General features: G+C 33.6%; 1 protein-coding gene across 1 annotated transcript; it reads left to right on the top strand.

The window, feature by feature from the left end:
* Nucleotides 1–28: 28 nt before the first annotated feature.
* Nucleotides 29–22277, top strand: LOC126822285 (vacuolar protein sorting-associated protein 16 homolog). The gene is made up of 23 exons (XM_056100776.1): nucleotides 29–175; nucleotides 2078–2166; nucleotides 2640–2740; nucleotides 7337–7465; nucleotides 8016–8160; nucleotides 9890–10008; nucleotides 10517–10636; nucleotides 11109–11164; nucleotides 11449–11523; nucleotides 11677–11771; nucleotides 12490–12566; nucleotides 12883–13008; nucleotides 13532–13659; nucleotides 14120–14264; nucleotides 14479–14613; nucleotides 15389–15497; nucleotides 16510–16610; nucleotides 17248–17352; nucleotides 18096–18173; nucleotides 18899–19068; nucleotides 19316–19412; nucleotides 19950–20053; nucleotides 20670–22277. The coding sequence occupies exons 1-23, from the start codon at nucleotides 132–134 to the stop codon at nucleotides 20815–20817; spliced, it is 2496 nt and encodes an 831-aa protein (XP_055956751.1). The 5' UTR covers nucleotides 29–131; the 3' UTR covers nucleotides 20818–22277.
* The last annotated feature ends 747 nt before the right edge of the window (nucleotides 22278–23024 follow it).

Consider the following 23024-nt stretch of genomic DNA (forward strand, 5'->3'; position numbering starts at 1 on the left):
GAGTAATTAATTTTCTCCGCGGCTTTGCTTCAAGGGGGAGGTAACCACTTCCGAAATAATATTGGCGATTAAAATTTTATTTTTTCATCTTAAAATGCTATTTAATTGATTGAATAAGCCCACATTTCGACATGGCAACGGCAGACTGGAACCCCCTAGGGAACGTGTATTACAGGTGATTAATAATAATAGGTGATTAATAATAATATGTAACAGGCATTGCCTGAGTAGAGCTAAGCAGATAAAAGTTTCTCAAGTGATACAAGTAATGTTAAAACTTAAATAATCTCGTTTTTCCGAATTGAATTTAATTTAGATCTAAATTATATGACTAATTTTGTTTAAAAAAAAAAGAACTAAAATGTGTGAGAATTATTTTCATTGACGTCAGAAATTTGTGACATCATTGATTAAACGTGTCATAAAAATATTTCTATGAGTCGCGTAATCTTGCTTGGGCGAGATTTGGTAAGTTGGCATGTGCATTGCTATTTTTCCCCAGTGGCCGGTGTATCCGGTTCCGATCTGAATTTTTTTTTAATCAACAGTCTGTGGTGACAGTTTTAGTTACGCTCCTGTGTTACCGGAAAAGAGCTTTGCTCAAGCCAATTCGACCAATAATTTTTTTTGATATATATAATATATAAGTACCACTTGCCCGCCCATTATTTAATACATGATCTCTATATTCGTCACCCTTGTCCATCTGTATATCCATTCAAAGAGCTTCTGATGTTCAAACTTGCTTCAAATGTTCAGTTCTTCTTAGAAGGAACTTTATTGTACAAAATCATGGATAACTCCATGATAAATCTTCTTAATTCATTTTGATCCATCAGGCAATCCCTGTAAATCCAAAAAATATCTGTAAAGAACTTGTAGAGTTGTGGATAGACATCATGTCCAATAAATGAAATGAAATGGGGTTTAACGTCCTACTGTTCTGCTCCTATACTGGGCTAATGAAGACGGGCATACGCCATACAGTGTGCTATGAGGGAAATTTTGCCTGGGCAGCGGCACTATCGCCTACTCTTATATCGAATCCCAACTGCCAAGGGATCTTTTACGTGCATTCTAATGTATACACGGGACCTTGGTTTTTTGTCTCATCCGAAAGACTAGACAGCTGTCCTTGTCAGGCCCTCCGTTCTGCACCACTGACAAGGGGAAACCACGTCAGAAAATCCAGATGAAATCATGTCCAAGGTGACGACAGACCAAGGTGACGATAAAAGTATGGTAATGACATGTCGTTTATCACACTGATCAGCAGTGAATATTCGCTAGGCCGCTACAATCACTGATAAGGATGACATCAATGCGACTTAATGAGTCTCAAATATTAACTTTTTTCCACCGACAAATTAAACTCTAAAACATTTTTTTGATGTATTAGAAAAATAAATAAAGACGTTTGACGTATTTGTAGGTAAAAATTATTTCCTATTTAGTGTAAATGGGTATTAAAATGACTAAAAGGCAGCATTCTGCCCGAAGCAGTAATGTCTTATGTAAACAATGCATGCACCATTTAGCCAATGACTGACGCCGCATGCTGAGATGGCACGTGTTAAAGGCAGTCATCTTTTACAGAGATATTAGAAGACTCGTAATTCTCTGTGAAACAGATTGGTTGTTTATAGTAGCTAAATGTTATGAGGTTAGAAATAATCATATTCACACAGATACTATATAATGAGATTAGATTTCTGGTATGGGTGGAATTGGGTAAATCTATCCATTTAGTGAATCAAACCATTTGGGCTGCTTACTTTGCTACCTGGGAAAGCATGCCAGGAATAAAGCACCTGTTACATGTAGATGTATTCTTCTTGGGCCAGTTATTTTGTCCAGCACTGATTTCTTTTTTCTATATTTTTAATGATAATTCAGTTAAATCACCGGTAGAAAAGATATAATTGTGTGGCATTTTGTCAGATACAACTAAGATGGTTATCTACATGCCTTATCATTATCATTAGACTACAGTTTTGAATTTGATAAGCAAAGTTTGTTGTAATTTTGCAAAGAAAATAAGACAACATAATTACTGAAACTTTTTGTTTGTTTATAGAAATGTGGAACTGTATCAAATGGATTGGAATGGATTGTTGGAGCTCAATCAGTATATGATAGCAGCAGCACCTTATGGAGGACCAATAGGTAATAACTTTGTTGTCAGTACATGTACTTTCAAGCTAAAATCCTGAAATAAGTTGAACTGAGACACTGATTTTGCATAATTTTGAGACATCTTTTGAAATTCATGTGGGCAACCTTTTTTCTAGAAGATCATTTATCATTTATTTATTTTTAATTAATAGTTTTCATTAAAAACTCACAGAAAGTATAAAGTAAAAAAAAAAATCTATCTGATAGAAAGTGATTAAACTTAGTGTATAGTTGATAATCAGTTTGATTGCTTGATACTTTTGAAAAAAAATAAATGTGCAATTAATTAATATGTGTCATCTATTTATTTTGGGGTCTTGGTCAGCCTCACTGTTGGCTTGTGTTTCTTGTTTATTCAACTGTGATATATTTTAATGTATGTTTATTGTATTGACCAGCGAGCAACTGTAAGTCTAATTGGAATTTAATTGCACTATCAAACAAATTGATTATTATTATTTCAGCTTTAATGAAAGATGACAAGAAAACAGGCCGAGTATCAACAAATGTTAAACCTATAATAAATGTTTATAATGCTGCTGGTAAACCACTCAGTCAGTTGAGGGTAAAACACTTTTGAATATTATACACAGATGTAAATTAAAAACTATCTACTGTGTGAACCATGGTAAATTATAAACGGATTTCTTCGATTGTGAACAAACTACTGAATAATTGTTATTAAGAACTTGCCTATGTGTTTGAAATCACCTCCGGTTGAATAAAATCCATTGCTCAATTAAATATCCAAACCAAAACAAAAGTTCTCTCTTGAAAAGTCAATGTTTTTGCTTGTATTTTCGACAGTGTCCATCACAACATTACACATGTCACGTCATGAGCTAAACCATCATAATATGTTGAAGGGGGGTAAAGGTTGAATCACGTGTGTTGTAATCACAACAGCACGCGACCGTTTCGGGTTTTTGAGTTTGGGCAACACAATAGCAACTGAGACAAAGACATTGATTTGGAAACAATTGATTGTCAGTCTACTAAATTTTATTCACAATGAACATATCACCAATTATACGAATACTCGTAAATATAATATTGTTTTTCACCCCTGTATATATAATTGTATATTGGATACATTGCCTTGTGAATTTCAAAACAAAGCCGTGAATTTACAAAATAATTGTGTTACCGATCACGTACGATTATAAATTTTTCTAAACAGTTTTTTGCACACTGGAAATAATATTCAGAGCGAAATAGAAAGAAACTGAACTATCTGCCGATAATTAATCCGGTGTGCGGTATGATTAATTGTTGGTAATAATTTTTGGTATTTATATAAAAAAGAAATAACGTTATAGGCCTATTCAATGATTCAATGGCCTCGGCTATTAATGTTGTCTAGGCAAATGTAAAATACATCGGCATTTACCTCGGCTACAGCAGATTGCTGAGGTTAATTGACAGGACTGCTTAAGTTCATCAGGAAATTTTAACCAGCGGCTGCCATCAGGATACGCCCACATTTTCGAGAGATGGATAGAGAACAAGCTAAAAAGAAAGTGATTTTTCCTACAATCAAGGAATTACAATTCGATATGCGCAAATATCAAGAGGAACCGAGATCTTAGTGTTATAAACTTACATTTCAAGTTTCAACAAAATCGGATTAAAACTGTGACCTCTATAGGGTCCAAAGCCTTGATATACCATATTTTTACGCTATTTGAGAACGAAGGGCGGCCATTTTGTCCGTCAGTTTTGGGCCGATTTTCACGAAGTTCGAACTCAGCCTTCTTTAGGGTGTAACGGTGATATAATAATACGTTTTTTTTTTAAATCGGATAAAAAATTATGACCTCTATAGGATCCACAAGCTAAAAACGCAATTTTTCGTACAATCAGAGGGGCCATAATTCAGGAAGTTACGGTCCGATATGTGCAAATGTCGAAAGGAACCGAGATCTTTGGGTTATAAACTTACATTTCAAGTTTCAACAAAATCGGATAAAAATTGTGACCTCTATAGGGTCCACAAGCTAAAAACGTGATTTTTCGTAAAATCAGGGGCCATTATCCGATACATGCCAATATCGAAAACAGCCAAGATCTTTTGGGGATAAACCTATATTTCAAGTTTCGTCAAAATCGGATAAGAATTGTGACCTGTAGTAGAGAGTCCACAAACAATTGTGGACGGAAGGACATAATACGTTCACATAAAAATGTGGGCGTATAAAAATATTCAAGGGTGAAATTAATTCAAGGTCAGTAAAACAAATATAGTTCAAAAGAAATAATCCCACCAAACTCTCTAACCAAATAATTATAATACAAGAGGGAAACAAAATACCGGACTACGGCGTATTTATGTTTTTAAACGCCCAAACTCATTACTGGGTTCCGAGAGGAATAGCTTATTCATACACAACCGTTACGACCGACAAGCCTTGCTTTGACCCCCCTATACGAAATGATATATCCCGATAAGTGACGTAATTAGCTTCCATTTTTGTTATTTCTCGGTGTCAAAGTTTGTGAGGAGTTCAATTTTACAAGAGAGAACTTTTTTATTCGCTAGGACATATAGTTGTACAATGGATTTTATATAACCGGAGGTAATTTCAAACACACAGGTAAGTTTATAATAACCAAAGTATAGTAGTTTGTTCATAATCAAAGAAATCCGTTTATTATTTACCACGGTTCACACAGTAAGCAGTTAAACATCTTCAATGTAGATTGGGGGGTTGGATGGCTGAATGGTTAGCGTGCGCGCGCTGTATCATAAAGTCTGTCATTGAGTCGACTGGCGTGGTTTCAAATCCCCGGTTGTACGTTACAAGGAGTAGGGTCGCCTGTCCAACCTTGTGGGTTTTCTCTGGGCCCTCCGGTTTCCTCCCGCAGCTAAAGACCCCTATGCGCAAGCGAATTCTGGAAATAAAATTGAACCCTATGTTAGTCCCGAAATGATCTAGTTTGTGTCGAGTTTACATTAAACCCCATTTCTCTCTCTCTCTCTCTCTCTCTCTCTCTCTCAATTTAGATTGATAAAATGTTGAATTAGGTTGATAGTGTAGAGTACATAATTTCTGTATTACAATAAGAAATAAAATTTTACTACCACTATAATAATTCAATCTGATTAAAACACAGATCCTATTTCGTTTCATTTTTTATAGTTCAAAATTTCATTTTACTTGTCTTTACTACACTAGGATCTGGAAGAGTTGTTATATTACCAGTATTCTGGTTGTTATGGCGAGTTTGATGCACGGAACTGTGGGTAAACCACTAGAAACATCAACGCTGATGGCAAGCCTTGAAATAACTGCTAAGGTTCAGCCTGACATCATGTCAGGCTGAACTGATTTTCGGCCGGACATTTCAGATTTTCAGCCTGACAAATACTTTATAAAGTATATTAAACCAAAAAACTGTTGAAATTTACTATGTTTATATATATTATTATACATACATTTATTAATAAAATAAATTGATGACTCACATACAACCTGGAGTTTTAAGTTTTTATATGTATATGGAATACAACTTTATAGTTCATATAATAATGTCATTAATCTCTTTGGTGGGGCTGGGGACTAAATCCTAAAAACTCTGATTAAGATTCAAATTTAACTAAAGAATAGACATCTTGAGTTGTCGTAAATGGTTCAGAATCTGCCAAGTCATTTTTGATCCACTTTTCTAGTTCTACGGCTCGTTTTTGTATTTTTCCAACTGGTGACGGCGACGCCCCCCGTTTAGAAGTGTCTTTATGAGAGACATAAGATTAAGACACAGTACCAGTCTTTGAATTTTCTGGAACGGTCCCACTAGCCGGGATATCCGTGTCCGAGGGTTGGGAAAAGTAAGAAGTTATTTTATTCGACATGTTTTCACGGCTCTTCTATTTACATTCACATTGGAAGTGTCCAACAAAGTGAGATATTTTCGTATAAAAAATCTGTCCCTAATTACATCCATAGTCAACTTGGACATTTTCTTGTAAACTAATTTTAAAATATTATTACTTTTATTACTAATAATTTATATAATTACATGTCATGTTAGGTGTGATTTAGAGCTAATCATATACGAAAGTAACGCAAAGCTAGCTACGAGACTCGAATAACCAGTGTAAAAGAGCCGATTCTCAATATTATTCATTATTTTTTCTTCACGTGGCCGAGAGAGATACATGTATAAATAGTAATATTTTTACTATGACTCGGGTCGTTGATATAACCAGCGTAAAAGAGTCGATTCTAAAAATTATTGAAGATTTTATCTGCACGCGGCCGAGATATAAATAGTAACATTTTCACTATGACTCGGGTCATTGATATTTTTGGTTCTGGACTTTCGAGTCTAATAATAAATAGCGATCGACTCAAATATTTTTGACATAATGTTTTACAAAAACACGGTCGGACAATTATGTCCGGACGAAAGGCAATTTGGCCTGTCAAAAGGGGTCAATTCGCCCGGACATTGTCCGTGTCCGGACGCTTATTTCAGCGCTTGGCTGATGGATTAATCAATGTCTGACGCGTAGGGTCAAAAGCCACTCGTCCAACCCCTGATGTAACCTTCCAGTACAACCGGTTAGATCTTCATGTAATGTAGGCCATCAAAAGTATAAAAAAAGCGAAACGAAATATAGATCTGTATTTTAATCAGATTGTATAATAATTATTTATAAATAAAATATCATATATCTTATTATCAAAATTTGTTCTTTGGTGAAACAGAGAGCTATAATGGTCATAGAAAGGCCAATCCTGAAAGACCCTACACATCATAGCACTTGCTGTAATAAAGACACTGATCTTGATAATAGAATGATTGTCTATGACATATTTTGCATGTTAATCAATTTTAAACCAACTTTTTTGGCATTGTTGAACACAGTATTGCAAGCCCTATTAAGTTGATGTGTGAAAGCAAAACAATAGGCGTACCAACTTCCATTTGGCAATAGTTCCCCATAGCATATGGTTATAGCAACCTGGAATGACAAAATAAAAGGGAAATAGAAAGCCAAGGGTATTTATAGAACAAAAAAACTGAGGAACAAGCCTAAATTGATTTTATTTCCAGAATGTATATTTCTTCAATAATAATTTTGATTGATGAAAAGTTATCTCGGATTCCAAAATGTTTGACAGTACGTCATACTTTTATTGTTGTTTATTTGCAGTGGAACAGTGGTAATGTAGTACATTTAGGATGGTCTAACACAGAAGAATTGTTGTGTATCCAGGATAATGGAGTAATATTGGTTTATGACATTGCTCTAAATTTTAAACGTACATTTGGCATGGGACAGGTATGGTATGATACCAATGTAATAAGGGAGGTTTGGTGGACGAATGGTTTTAACACATGGTCTGTCATTGAGTCAAGTGGCATGATTTCTATTCCTCGCTTATACATGACATGGAGTAAGGTTGTCTGTCCAACCTCACAGGTTTTCTACGGGTCCTCCGGGTTCCTCACACAGCTAATGACCTCTATGTGCAAACGCATTATTGAAATAATATATTGAACCATTTGTTAGTCCTGAAATGACATAATGTGTCGAGTTGATGTTAAAGCCCATTTCTCTCATTCCCAATTGTATAATCAATCAAAGATAAATCGTGACATTGATCAATACAAATGTATAAAAATAATAAATTTAGTTTTAGACGTGCAAACTTTTGTTTCAATTTTTACTTGTATTTGTATAAATGTCATTTTTTGTCACTGACCTTATTTTTCATCTATCTGCATGTCATATCTCAATGTAGAATATTTTTCAAGCTGGTTTGTTGAAATTGGTTCATGAAGCTTTACATTAATATTACTTATGGTGAACTGTAATCTGTTATTTTCAGGAGGCAAAGGAAATGAAGATATTAGATTGGAAGGTATTCTCTAGTTTCCAGGGTACAGGAATTGCTGTCATGACAACCAGTTATCGGATATATTTAATCAACAATGTTGATGATCCGAGAGTTAGAAAATTAGCTGAAGTTCCAGGTTAGTTACTCAAAATATGATGTTATTCCGTGTTTTATTGTTACTGGGTAAGGGCCCCATACTTACCAAGTTTATTATTGTTTGTTACTGGGCAAGGCTCCATACTTACTAGGTTTGCTGGGTTTTTTGTGCCGTATTGTTACTAGGCAAGGGTTCCATACTTATTAAGCCCATTACTTATGTATTAGATATTTTGCCCTACAATGAGATACAAGATATATTACCAAGGATTTGTATTAGTAATGTGTATATTTATAATGTGCTAACACCACATCCCCAAGGATATGCTCAAAGTGTGACATGATTATTACCCCGGCAGGTAAAAGCCAGATTGTCTCCCTTTACCTCTTCAAATCTTATGAAGTGCACCAAATTCTAACAAATGAAATGGGGTTTAATGTCCTACTGTTCTGCTCCGACAGGGCTAATGAAGACGGGCATACAGCATGCTGTTTGCTATGAGGGGAAATTTTGCCAGGACAGCGGTGCTATGGCCTACTCTTATATCGAATTCCAACTGCCAAGGGATCTTTTATGTGCACGCCAATGTGTACATGGAACCTCGGTTTTTCGTAACCATCCGAATAACTAGACACTGACAAGGGGAAACCATGCTGGAAAATCCTGATTAACATTTCTTTGCCAACACCGGGAGCGAACCCGCAACCTCCAGGCTAGCGAGCCAGTGTTTTACTCACTTAATCACTGTGGCTCCCTCAAATTCTAGGCTGCCTGTAAAGCACAATAGTGTTTATTGTCAATGCATACATCAAACAACTGATCCATTGACAGCTGGGTAGACTGGAACAAAGTGATGAATTGGAGATGAATCTTTAAGTTGCAACCTTATGGTTTCGTGCAAAATACCCCAAGACTATTACAATGAGATACAAGATATATTACCAAGGATTTGTATTAGTAATGTGTATATTTATAATGTGCTAACACCACATCCCCAAGGATATGCTCAAAGTGTGACATGATTATTACCCCGGCAGGTAAAAGCCAGATTGTCTCCCTTTACCTCTTCAAATCTTATGAAGTGCACCAAATTCTAACAAATGAAATGGGGTTTAATGTCCTACTGTTCTGCTCCGACAGGGCTAATGAAGACGGGCATACAGCATGCTGTTTGCTATGAGGGGAAATTTTGCCAGGACAGCGGTGCTATGGCCTACTCTTATATCGAATTCCAACTGCCAAGGGATCTTTTATGTGCACGCCAATGTGTACATGGAACCTCGGTTTTTCGTAACCATCCGAATAACTAGACACTGACAAGGGGAAACCATGCTGGAAAATCCTGATTAACATTTCTTTGCCAACACCGGGAGCGAACCCGCAACCTCCAGGCTAGCGAGCCAGTGTTTTACTCACTTAATCACTGTGGCTCCCTCAAATTCTAGGCTGCCTGTAAAGCACAATAGTGTTTATTGTCAATGCATACATCAAACAACTGATCCATTGACAGCTGGGTAGACTGGAACAAAGTGATGAATTGGAGATGAATCTTTAAGTTGCAACCTTATGGTTTCGTGCAAAATACCCCAAGACTATTAGAATATTATAACTCAACCATGGATGAAATTTGATATTTCCAAAATTTTTTCAATAAAATGGTATTCCATGTTTGTGATTTCTCTTTTGGGGTATCCCCTACTAAAATATATAAAATGGTGGTCTGAAGAGATGTGAAGTTTACTTTAGTCTGATATTTTTGTAATTAAAGATCTAAACAGTGCACCAAGTAGTTGGACGATATTAAATCTAGATCGTCAATCTCGAGCTCTCGTTGCTAAAGATGCTCAGCTTTTTCTGGTAGATCATGGTGGACAATATCAGGAACAGGTGAATTTATTTGTCTGCTTTCAGTTCTTGATCTAGTTAACATTCAGAAAACATTGCAAATGTGGAGAAAAAATATAAATTTATATTTGTTAATATTAAACATTAATAAAGAAATGATATATATATATGGTTATCACATATGGTAATTTATATTTTCATCTGCAATAGGACAATATTGCGCTTACAGTAGCATTTATGTATGCTCTTCTTTCAATTGCAACTGGCATGGGTTATTTTATGTGCACACCACTGCACATACAGCAGGACCCCAGTTTTTGGACCACCTGAACAACTTGGCACACTTACCTGTTTTGCCCAGCAAGCATCACTTTTAAAAGAAAACTAGGTTTGAAAAAAAACCTTTACGGTTCTTCATAGTCCAAGCAGGGATCAAACCAAAAATATTCTAAACATAACTCCATTATAATAATTGCTCAACTGATATTACATGTCATGTGAAACTTGAAGTGTGAATCTTACAAATAAATTGTCTATTTTGTTTTTTTAGTTTCCAGAGTTAGCCTCTACTGTAACTGCATTTATAGAGATGGCTGTATCGTTTAATAATAAACTACTAGCTATGTTTACAGATAAAGGTGTTATCTGGATTGGTTCCTCAGATTTAAAGGTGAGACAATTATTTATATATTCTTTATACTTTTCTTTTTAAGGCTTCGTCTTCTAAATTTATCCAAATGAATAGCGCTCACACAAATTGAACACCATTCGAGTTCAGTCAGTCTATTTTTAAAACTATCACCATTCATGTCATGTCTAATGTAGTCTGGTGAATACACATTTTTCAGAATCATAGCATTTGTGTCTTGTAAAATTTAATTGGATGGTCAGACCAGCCACAAAGGTTTTTTTTAAAAAAAAAGTAGGGCCTTCAGGTGAGAGGAGAAGGATCAAATGTTGGTGGAGAAGGTCAGACGTCATGTTGATACCAGTCTCTAAATAAGTGGTATGCATTTGAATGAAGAGACCATCAGCAAACTATCAGTGAAAATATTTGAGGAAACTAATCAGATATATTAATTGCATGTAAATAAATTATCATTTCCTTAACTTTGAATATGATTATTGTTTTTTTTTTTAAGAAAGTTTACTGTGAATTTAACACAAAAGCATCACAAAGACCTCAACAACTAGCATGGTAAGATTCATAGCTGTTTCAGTTTTTATTGAAGAGTCATTGTCACTTTCCACAAGACAATATATACTTAAGTTTATATATGATTTTCAAAATAACACTTTGACTGCTTAGAGCACAAAATTATGGGAGTAGACAAAACAAAACAGAGGTTGAATATAAATAATTTATGTCATTCAGTCAAATTTCTCCTCATAAACAGGTCAGATCTATATGGTAGGAGTGACAGATTATATTTTTACCAACCAACGCTAATGCCCTTAATGTTTTGTATTATGATATTACAGGAGTGGTGTTGGTGCTGTTGTGGCATTATGGGATAAATTATGTATTGTAGTCGGACCAGAAAAAGACTGGATAAAGTATCCTTGATAGTAGTTTACTGAACAGAATACTGATGATTTAACTTAATTTTTAGGTTTTTTTAAATAATCGTTAATATAATAAAGACCATGTTTTGCCATATTCAAATGAAAGTTGCTGTTAAGAAAGAAATACCCTTAATCAATAAAAAGATATAATTTTGAGAGTTTTGTGTATCTAGTACAAGAAGAGGATGGATTAAGAATTATAGGAAATGAACTTCATCAATTTTTACAGAAAGTACCAGGTAGGTCTTATTATTGGTTTCCCGACAAATTGGTATATATTTCTGGTGATGAGCTGATATGTGATTCATGAATCATAGGGTTTTACTGATATTAGCCAAAATTGCTCACTCCATTCAAAGCTTTTTTTCTCATTTCCTTGTAGACAATTCCAGCACTAAATACAGTGTTATATGTTGTATATCAATCAGTTTCACAGAGGAATTTCGAAAGTCTTCTTATAACTCTGTATAAGGTGACTGCATTCTGATGTGATGTCACAACAAGAGGCGTCGATGATTGGGCCAATGGCGCGTGCATTGTTCACATAAAAAGTTGTGAGTCTGAACTGGTCCGGGCAGAAATGGTGCCTTTATTCATTTTATATATGCATTTACACTAAATAGGAAAAATATTTTAACTAGATATACTTCAAAAACCTTTATTTATTTTTATAAGACTACAAAAAATGTTCTAGAATTTAATTTGCAGAAGGAAAAAAGTTAATATTGCGAGCTCATTAAGCCGTACCAGTGTCATCCCTATCAGTGATTGTAGCAGCCTAGCGAATATTTACTTTTGATCAGTGTGATTGTATATGTTTTTGATGAGGAACCTATTTAGACTTTTATTTATTTTTACAATCAATATTAGTATCGCACAATGGATGAATCTGTAATACTTGGCAGGTAAAACAATGCAGTAATTAGGCTTAGATGTTTTTTAAATATTCCCTTATAGATGTAACAGAACAGATATTTAAGATAGGATCTATGGAGCCTGGTGCCATGTTGTATGAAGCTTCCAAAGAATTTTCAGTAAGTATTTAAATTTAATTGAGTCATTGAGTCAACTGGCGTGGTTTCGATTCCCCTGTTCTTCATGACAAGGAGTAGGGTCGCCTGTCAAACCTCATGGGTTTTCTCCTGGTCCTCTGATTTCCTCTCACTGCTAAAGACCCTTCCGCACAAGAGTAGTCATATGCATGAAAATTATGGACAAAATGTGAGATCATATCACATTTCTTTTCATACTATTTGTCATAACATCAAAGAGACAGTCAATTTTAAAATAGATGGCCCCAACTGACATATATGGCCAAGTTGGAACCAATGTATCTGTGGTTATTTATAGAGACGCAGTCAAAAAGCAGATGAATACATCAGAATGATCAAAGACAAGTTAGACGTAGCTGTAGACCAGTGTATCCAGGCTGCTGGACATGAAATAGAACCTTCTAAACAAAAGGCATTACTAAGGGTAGGTTACCTAAAAATCAATATGATTATCACAGAATGGGCAGAGATGAACTTTTTCGATTTTCCAAGGCCGACCATCATTTGTCGCACATAACCATGACGAGACATTAACCCCATTCCAATTGATTTCATTCCTAATTGGTGTAATAGGCTGAATCTCCTCAAGAATTTCCAGCCTTATGTTGGGTTTTAACTAGGACTTCTACTAGTATAGAGGAATGATTTTTGTGTATGGTCTGTTAGTAGACAGTAATATCCAGTTACTGGTAAAAACTTCACTACATTGTTGATAGCATAAGATATCTATCGATCAGCTGTAAAGTGAGAAAGACTGATTTATATGAATAGATCATTGTAAAGTGGGGCAATTTATGGTTTAGATATTGAGTAGAGAACTGAACATAATTGAATTTCATAAAAGTAATGGTTTTAGATGTTATGAATTACATGATCATGGTAAAATTACAAACCAGTTAGCCGTCATATCAAAATATTGTCATATTGTATGTATTTAATTTTTTTAGGCAGCATCATTTGGAAAATGTTTTTTGACAGATTATCGTCCAGAGGCATTTGTTGATATGTGTCAGATGTTACGGGTATTAAATCAAGTTCGACAATTCAGTGTTGGTATTCCTCTTACATATACACAGTATCCTTTTATACTTTATAAGGAATATTTGATTGAATGTTCCAGGATTTAATTATCTGAAGCCTATCATACGAACATTGAACATGTAGATTTCCGGTCACAAAGGATGTCCTTAATGAAAAAGAAATATCTCATCTAAATCCCGATTTTATTCACACCACATCATGACCACATGTATTTTGAGAACTGTGACATGTGAATTCTAGGTCACTTCATGGCGTTTCTGTTAGTTTCAAACGTTCTGGAATCACAATTGAGCATCTGCCATCATTATTGTCTTGAAAATACTGTAATAAGCATCATAAAAAAATAAGGCCCCAGGGAGTGTCAGGGCACCTCAACAAGAGTGAAGGAACTTTAGAATGATCTAGTTGAATGGTCTAAAGAAGTCATTCATAAAAGAAGCACCAGTAACCAATATAATAAAGATTTGATTTTAATGACCTTGACCTTGTTTTAGATTAAATCACCTATCAGTACCAGTATTAATTGATCGTTTAGTGTTACGTAAATTATTTTGTCTAGCCATCAGAATCTGTCATTATCTTAAAATACCTGATGCTGAGGGTGCTAGTCGTATATTGGCACATTGGGCCTGTTATAAGGTAAGTAAATGTATGTTACATTCTAATGTTATGTTTGAAGAAGAATCTATTTATAATTTATATTTTTTTCCTGCAACAAAGGATATTGAAATGAACCCCGTCTATCCTTTCATCCTGCTTTTGTTTCCAGAACATATATCATGAACTTATTATAGTAGTTTTGCCTGTTGCTAATAATAAATTTATTGTCAATTACTATTTTATTTATATTCAGGTTCAACAGAAACATGAAGATGAAGAACAGCTAGCCAGATCCATATCACAGAAATTATTAGATGCTCCAGGTGTTTCATTCTCCGAAATTGCTAGTCAAGCTTTAGAACAAGGCCGTAAACAACTTGCCATTAAGGTAAAAAGAATTTTTTTTTATATAGCCGTGAAGTAATCTAATTCTATCTACTAACAAATCCAAAAAAAAGAAAAACAAAAGTAAGGGTCTACACCTTTTCCATCCAAACAAGTGATATTAGATAATAATATGCAGTCTTTCAAAGTTAGTTTTTTTTTATTAATAGTTGTTATTAGTCCATCAAGGGAGATGATTATTGTTTACCAGGCCATCTTAATTTTAAACTGAATTTGACAAATGTCTTATTTAAATGGTACAGATAACTTTCTAGATTTTAAGCATTGAGTCTCAAACTTTCTTAGAATGACAAATTTATTTGATGCATCAAGGGAGATGATTTAGAAAGTCTGTGAGTACTTGATAGGACATTCCGGAATTCAAATATTTCACTCCCATGAAGGTGACAATCAAGTTACCATGAGTAAGCATGAACAAGAAGTTATCTCTGTGAGTTAATCTAATCACCACAGGAACAGTCTGCACAGACTCAACACTATAGAGAGAGGATCCTCGATTACAATCTAGTGAAGTGGAAATCAATCCCGTTATAGTTCTGTTAGTCCCGACAATGGAGGTGGTGTGAGTAGAATTGTGGCGTTATACTATGTTTCAGTTGTTATGGTTGGTTGAGATATTTTCCTATGCAGTCGGTGCATGCATTGTAGCCCAAAATCCACCTTTTCATTCGATTGAGAGAATTCAATTCTGCAATGTTCTATTGAGTAGCCCCGTTGTGATGTGTCTAGGGAGATAATTTATAAATTATATATTTCAGCTATTAGATTATGAACCAAAGGCCTCAGAACAAGTACCATTATTATTAAAGATGGATCAGAATAATACAGCTCTTAGTAAAGCTGTTGATAGTGGTGATACAGATTTAGGTTAGTTTCACTTTATACTGCATAATTTGAATTATGAAGAATTTTAGATACACCAGAAGAATATAAATAGATGATATTATGGATTGGTCCAAACAATTGTATTCTTTGAAAATATAATTTGAACTGATTCTGTAAACATTTACATTTAAATGAAATTCGTTTTTTTTACGTCCACATTGAAATGTGGTTGTATATTGTGGTCGCCCCTGTCTCTCTGATCTGTTTGGTTCTCTAGCATCCACAAATGCTTGTGGGCACTCTAGAGACTAAAGTTATTATCCAATTGACTTTAAATTTATCCACAGTGTCTATGGTCATGAGACAAAGAAGTCTATTGATTTTCAGCGATTTCCGATAATTACTGCCAGAGTTATGGCCTTTGATCACTTTGATAAATCTTGTGGACGCTTTAGAGGCTAGTTATTAACCGATTGACTTTAAATTTATGATCATGAGACAACAAATCCTATTGATTTCTAATGGTTTCTGATAAATAGTTCCAGAGGTATGGACCTTAATTTTCAATGATTTCCGATAAATAGAACAAAATACATGGTATTACATGTTTTGTATACTAAACGTTAGCATGGGGCAGAACTATAAGCCCAACAAATTCTAATGATTTCGGATAATTTCTTAATGGGTTGTTAATCTTAATCAGATTTTAGTGTAAATGTGTAAATGTTACTAACAAAAGAAAAAATATGAGACAACCCTTGTTGACTAATCAGACACTTAACTGATTTGGGCATATGTTCTGTTGCCTGACAACCTATATTTATGGGTATAGTTTGATAATTAATTTGTATCAGTGTATGACTATGAAAGCAATATTAGCGATTAGTGATATATGGAATCAATGAATTCAAAATATTTAAATAAATATTCACAACAATCATAAATCTTTGTAATACAGAAATTCAGAATCTCTAATGTACCAAAATCTGTTCATGTTATTCATAGAATTTTTATTTTAAATTTAAAAATGTGTTTCTTTATATTTTTGTTTCAGTTTATACTGTTTTATTAACAATGAAAGATAAAATATCCAATATGGGAGAATTTTTTATGGCAATACGACAAATGCCTATAGCTTATTCACTTTATATACAGGTAAGTTATAGTTGGTATATTTATTGGCAGTGAACAGTGAAATTTTTGTATTCTTCAAGTTTAATTTATTCAGAACTGAAGACAGAAAGGAAATACTTTGGTCATCTTGAGACTAACACATAGTTATTACATGGTCATGTTTGAAAAGTGAGGGAGCATAATTTAACCTTAAAGATATATTATGGGAGATTAGATAAAGGGCTGACAGTTCTCACTATGATAGTTAAAAACTAGATAATGTAAAAGGAATTTGCTGAAAATTTCAGTCAAATTGATCCACTCTGAACCGTGAATTTAGCGATTGAATTTTTGGTACGATAAAAAACATAGTCTCGATTATTTCATGATTTAATCATGAATGAAAGTTGAGCAGCAAATCAGATTCCAATCCAGTAAATATCGCAGGCTAGCGATGACGTCAAGAGTTAATTATGGTCTGGATAAGTTAATTAATGTCTAATTAATAACTTAGACAACATTTCAGGCCTAAAAAAGACCTCCAATAGGTAGATTTAGCTCTTGCATGATGTATGTTTAACAACTTCCACCTACAATTCATCCAATTCCAACTATCAATCAAAGCTCTTTATTATTTATTAAACAATAGTGTTAATGAAGTGTTTACTATATATTTCAGTATTGTCGTCAACAGAATCCTAAACTAGTAGAAGATTTATATTATCAAGAAGATAATTTTTTAGCAGAAGGAAATTGTAAAGTTGTATCAAGTTACAGTGAAGAGGTAATTTATGAGACCAAGGGCATTAAAGTTTAGTTGTCTTGCACTTTGAATGCTTTTAAAATGTGTATTGTTGTCATGTTGAACTATTAAACACTGCATAATTCTGTCCCAGGGGTTTTTCCCTGATTTATTTTTGATAGTTTCATTATAGTCCTATGAACTAGATAAGTCTTCTTAAATTTAATTATCTATAATGTATAAATGTATATGGATATGGGTGATCTATAGTTGCAACTCACTATTACATTTGCTTATTGAATGAAGATAATAGATATCTTCAAAAAGTCTATTAGATTATAGAGACAGAACAATAGTGATTTCTTCATTTATTATTTTAAATTAGTTATACTCAATCTCTCACTGAATTTTAGTTTTTAAATGAAATTCTTAGTTGCGTGTGAAAGAATGAGGTGTTTGACCTCATGAATAAAACAAACTAATACAGCAGAACTCCCCATGAAATTCATGTTTATTAGTCTCTGTTTACATGTTGATGGCAAGTTTTAAAAAGTGTGAAGCTTTTTTAGGTCTCTATTCTGCTTTTTGTTATTTTACTGACACACAACTACTTTCCTCAATCATAATCATTTTGATGTTATTTAATATCAATATTGACATATCTATAAAATCATAACTGATGTTCCTTTGAGTCTGGTGTTTCTTATATATAATATCCTGACAACTAAATACCTCTTGAATGCTAAAGTTTACAAGTGTAGCAAATTATGTCTCTTTATTTTAAGATGTTTGAAGATAGAATAAGGAAACTAGAAGCAGCCATCACATGTTACCAAAAAGCAAAAATGGAATTTGCTAGTAAGGTAAGTAAAGACAAACAGATGCAAAAATAATATATAATAATGGCTTATCATTGAAAAAATGTCTGATTTGGAATTTTTGCTCTTGCTGCTGATCACTTCAAACATATTTATTGTAAAAGTTACTGAGTATTGAGATGAATAAGAAATTTATTCCAACAAATTTATGGGGGAAAATTGCCATGATCGGTGTTATTATAGCTAACTTTAATAGATAAATGCCCAACAATTTACTTACAAAACTTTACCCGAGTAAGCTTTGTACAGTTTTCCTATGTCCCTTCATAATTCAAAATTATAGTTTTGCGAAAAATATTTATAGATGTTTTGATCTTTGATAAGATGAGATGTAAATAAGTAACATACTGAGATGCTGATGAATAAGTGACAAACTCATGTCTTTGTTATGTTTAACTTAGTTAGTGTAAAATAAGAAATTAATTTGTTAAGGTATGCCTATCACAAGTTGTAATTATGATGCCCCTGGTTAGATCTCAATAATTTCATGACCAAATGATGTGTTGAAATATTGAGGAAGAAAAGATGTATAGTAAACAATAACATTGAGCCTTTTCTTATTTAAAATATAGACTAATACAGCAGTTCGTGGTCTTTTAACTTTTTAGATGTGATTTTATATCGCTCAAAATGATATTATTTGGGTTATTATTATTAAAGAATCCAGCTTCATTTCTTCAATTATATTAGTCTTATTGTATTTATTCCAGCAAACTGAAGATCAAATAAAGTTATTAAAAATCCAACGTAAACTAGAAGATGAGTCGAATAAGACATATATAGATATGAGTTTACATGATACAATGTATAAATTAACACAAAATGGTAACCACAAGATGACAGAACAACTGCGTAAAGATTTTAAAGTGCCTGATAAAAGGTAAGGTGACAAAGCGAATATTTTATTTGTGAAGTATTTTAATGGAGTTATCCCCCTTTATCAATTTTTAATTTTGTAATTTTACCTAATAGCCATTTGATGACTGGTTTGTAGTAAATATGAAAAAAAGAATATGATCTGTCCACAGTTATCCAGTCACAAATAAAAATGACATGTCTATTAATTAACCTAATGTTTTCAAGTTTATGTATTTATTTCTGAATCTTGTTTTTTGCCTTTCTTGTAGATTTTGGTTGTTAAGAATGGAAGCTTTAGCTGAATCTAGCGATTGGACGGAACTTGAACGATTCTCGAAATCTAAAAAACCACCTGTCGGAATGGAGGTAGAAAATTTATCCTACATATTTCTAATCAATTGGGTCTGATTCAATGGGGGTTTGGTTGGCCGAATTGTTTACGCCTACACGTTAGATTATATGGTCTGTCATTTAGTCAAGTAACGTGGTTTCGATTCCCCCCTTGTAGTAGTAGGGTCACCTGTCCAGTCTACTTTGTGTCGAGTGGACGTCCTTAAACCCCATCTCTCTCTCTCTCAATGCAGATAATAGTTTAAATGTTTAATAAATAAATTAATCTCAATCTTGTGAAAGGTTATCAATTAGATAACCAGAAGAATTTGGGGCGACAAGGCATGATTGATTACTGCATGATGTTTGATTGATTGATTATGTTTAATTACTGCATGATTCTTCTCACACCTCATCTTTTATCAGCACTGTGATACATGCACTGTGGGGCCATCAAGGATGTGTGCCTTATTGTTTGATGGTATGAAACAAAAAACAAGTTACATCTTACATAAAAGATCCCTTATAAATTCAGATTCAATAAAGAGTAGTGACTGTTATTTGTTGTTGCAGGCATTTGTTGATGTTTGTATGAAATACTATAATCGTACAGAAGCCATGAAATATGTTAATAGAGTTACACCTGATCAAAAAGTTAAATGTCTTGTTAAAGTTGGGTAAGTTGAGGATTACTGGTTTTATTATTACTTTCTATGATTTCTGTCCATTTATGTGGGCACCAGTTGTTTTTGATTTGAATATCTTGGGTTCAGTAATTTTCAAGTCTGGTTTGATTCCCACTGTAAGAGGTACCACCTACAGGACTGAATAGGAAAATATTGCCTAGGCATTGAGTTGGGGTGTCCATTTTGTGACATGGGTGTGCACATAAAAACAACACCTGACAATTAGCATTTGAAGAAGAGTAACCATAAGTGGAAATGCTGTTGTTGTGTTGGCAAAAATTCTTACATTTGGCCATAGTAAGGGAATTAACTGTATGCTAATCCCAAAATAAACAAAGATTTTTCGTTATTCAATATTCACAGATCTGCCATCTTCACAGGTTCAATCATCCATATCCAAGGACAAAAAGGAAATGAAATGCGATTTGAAATTTTTTGCATCAACGGGGCTAATGAAGGCAGATCAAGGCCAAACTTAAGTGAATAATTAGTTTGACAAGAATTCTGTTGAAAAATAAAAAAATTAATTATTTGAGGAATATAGCGATGAATTGTACAGATTTGTTAAATTTTTTTGTTACTTAATTTTGTATTCAATATATTTCAGAAATTTAAAAGAAGCAGCGGATTCAGCCCTGGAATCACGGAATGAAGATTCTTTAAACATTGTCTTAAGTAAAGCAATCCAATCAAATAATAAACAACTGATAGAGACTATTAGAGATTATAAAATTAGGTTAAACACTAAAAAATAACCAAAGTTGGGAGGAAGACATTTAAACAAATATTTTGTATGAAGACAGATTTGTTGCTTTCAATGTTCCAATCAACTCATCATTTCTGGGTACAGAACACTCCAAATACTCGGGATATTTAACAAACAAGATAAAGATAGACACTTTATTTAGCCTGTCAGATTATGTCACACCTGTTGACACATTTTCTCCCAGACCACATGATGGAAAACAATCAAATTTGGTTGCCTGCATGGGGAATATTTAATGTTCAAATGAAGTTGATCCATAGAGGAAAATATGGACATTTTCTTATTAGGACTAAAACATTATTTTGCAGGAATGTTGGCTTTTAGGTATCTATGCAAATTTGCTTAGCAACAAGAACAGGCTGGTATAGACATGTTGTTATAGACAGAGAAATTATTAATATATTGATAGCCTAACTAAACCCATGGGTTCTTGTTTTTGTGATCTTCAGATGAAGTATCTGATCATGCAATGATTTCAAGTGATTGTTTTGTTATGTTTTTGTTATTGTAATGCATATATTGTTAATTTGAAGATGATTCCAAAACATGTATTGTAAATAATTTATCACCAAATAGCCATATGTAAATTATGAACACATTGAAAATTAGATTTCAAGTCTGCTTTTGATTTTTAAAGAACAATTGCAGTAAAGTATTATAGCCAAATAATGATAAAAGTAGGTTGTATAAGAAGCGTAGAACAATCTATGGGGGTTATAAATGGAGGGCGCCTTCTAATACAAATGTATCTGGGTCAAGACCGCTCATTTAGAACATCATTTCTCTTTGGTATGATTAATTGGCTGTGGCCCTGGTTTCACAAAACATTCTCAGGCTTAAGCTAAGAATTTATTTAAAATCGTTTGACTTATTTTAACTAAAATATAGCCCTTTATAAAACTTTTGTTGTTTTAATGTACATCAATAAGAACCTAAGTGCAACTATTTATGTTTTTGGATCAAAGATATTTCTCATAAACAGTGATTGAAAGTTAAGTAAATTCTTATCATAAATCAGAGAATGCTTTGAGAAGCTGGGGCCTGAGTTGCAACGGTGTGATATAGATCAGTGTAATAGCATTGATAGGACTTATAGATCATTGTAATAGCATTGATAGGACTTATAAACTGCTATTGTAACAATAATGTATGGACTTAAAGCTGACTTATATAGACTGTTATTATACTAAGATGATGCTCAAAAAATACATTAGGTCATGATAATGGGCTTAATTAGATCACTGAGTTTGGTGTCTGTCGAGAGACTACAATATTTTTGAAATCCCTCTTATCCATGTAATAGTAAGATCCTAGTTTATTGATGATATTCAAGTCTAGATGTAGTTTTGAAAGCTTTTTGTATATTGTGCAATAAATATAACTGTATTTAAATTGTTTGTAAATAAAAAGTTTCAATGATATATTTAATAATAAAAAATTATTTCATAATGAATTTGTCAAGTTTTACTACATTATTGGGGGGGTTGGATGGCCGATAGCATGTGCGCTGTATCATAAAGCCTGTCATTGAGTCAACTGGCTGTGGTTTCGAATCCCGGGTTGTACATGACAAGGAGTAGGGTCGCCTGTCCAACCTCGCAGGTTTTCTCCGGTTTCCTCCCACTGCTAAAGACCCCTACGCACAAGCGAATTATTGAAATAAAATTAAAACCATGTTAGTACCGAAATGACCTAATTTGTGTCGAGTGGACATTAAACCCCATTTCTCTCTCTAGATTACTACATTATTGCTTTGTCATCATGTTTGTTAAAAATTAACACGAATTAGGTCATGTCACATTTACCCATGACTCGACTCAGACTGACATTTTTTAAAGTAGGATAAGGAACCTAGGTATGAATTTATTGCAATCAAAACCACATAAATGTCAATCATGACAAGTCAATCCTGACAGGATAATATCGGAATGTAACCAATGGCAAGTGATAGAGGACCAGTTAATTAAACAATTTTTATGATACTATTAAACTGGGAATATTCATATCAGATTATCTGCATCTGTTGTTTTGATACCCAGATAACATGTCTATATATACTATTCAAAAAAAGTAGGGGATATTTGATTTTTAAGTGTTATTAAAGTCACCTAATGAAACTGACGAAGAAACAAATGACAAAATGAAATGAAGTTCACATTCATCGATTTATTCCAAATGATCGTAGTCATTTGCATA

The sequence above is a fragment of the Patella vulgata genome, chromosome 5, assembly GCF_932274485.2.
Source record: "Patella vulgata chromosome 5, xgPatVulg1.2, whole genome shotgun sequence".
Taxonomy (NCBI): Eukaryota; Metazoa; Mollusca; class Gastropoda; family Patellidae; genus Patella; species Patella vulgata.

What these genes read in the sequence shown, in the direction of transcription:
- LOC126822285 (XM_056100776.1), top strand. Translation starts at nt 132, where the DNA reads ATGGCAACGGCAGACTGGAACCCCCTAGGGAACGTGTATTACAG. An exon ending in AAAATTAGCTGAAGTTCCAG is followed by an intron (nt 8,161 to 9,889) that starts GTTAGTTACTCA and finishes TTGTAATTAAAG; the next exon opens with ATCTAAACAGTGCACCAAGT. An exon ending in TAGTGGTGATACAGATTTAG is followed by an intron (nt 15,498 to 16,509) that starts GTTAGTTTCACT and finishes TTTTTGTTTCAG; the next exon opens with TTTATACTGTTTTATTAACA.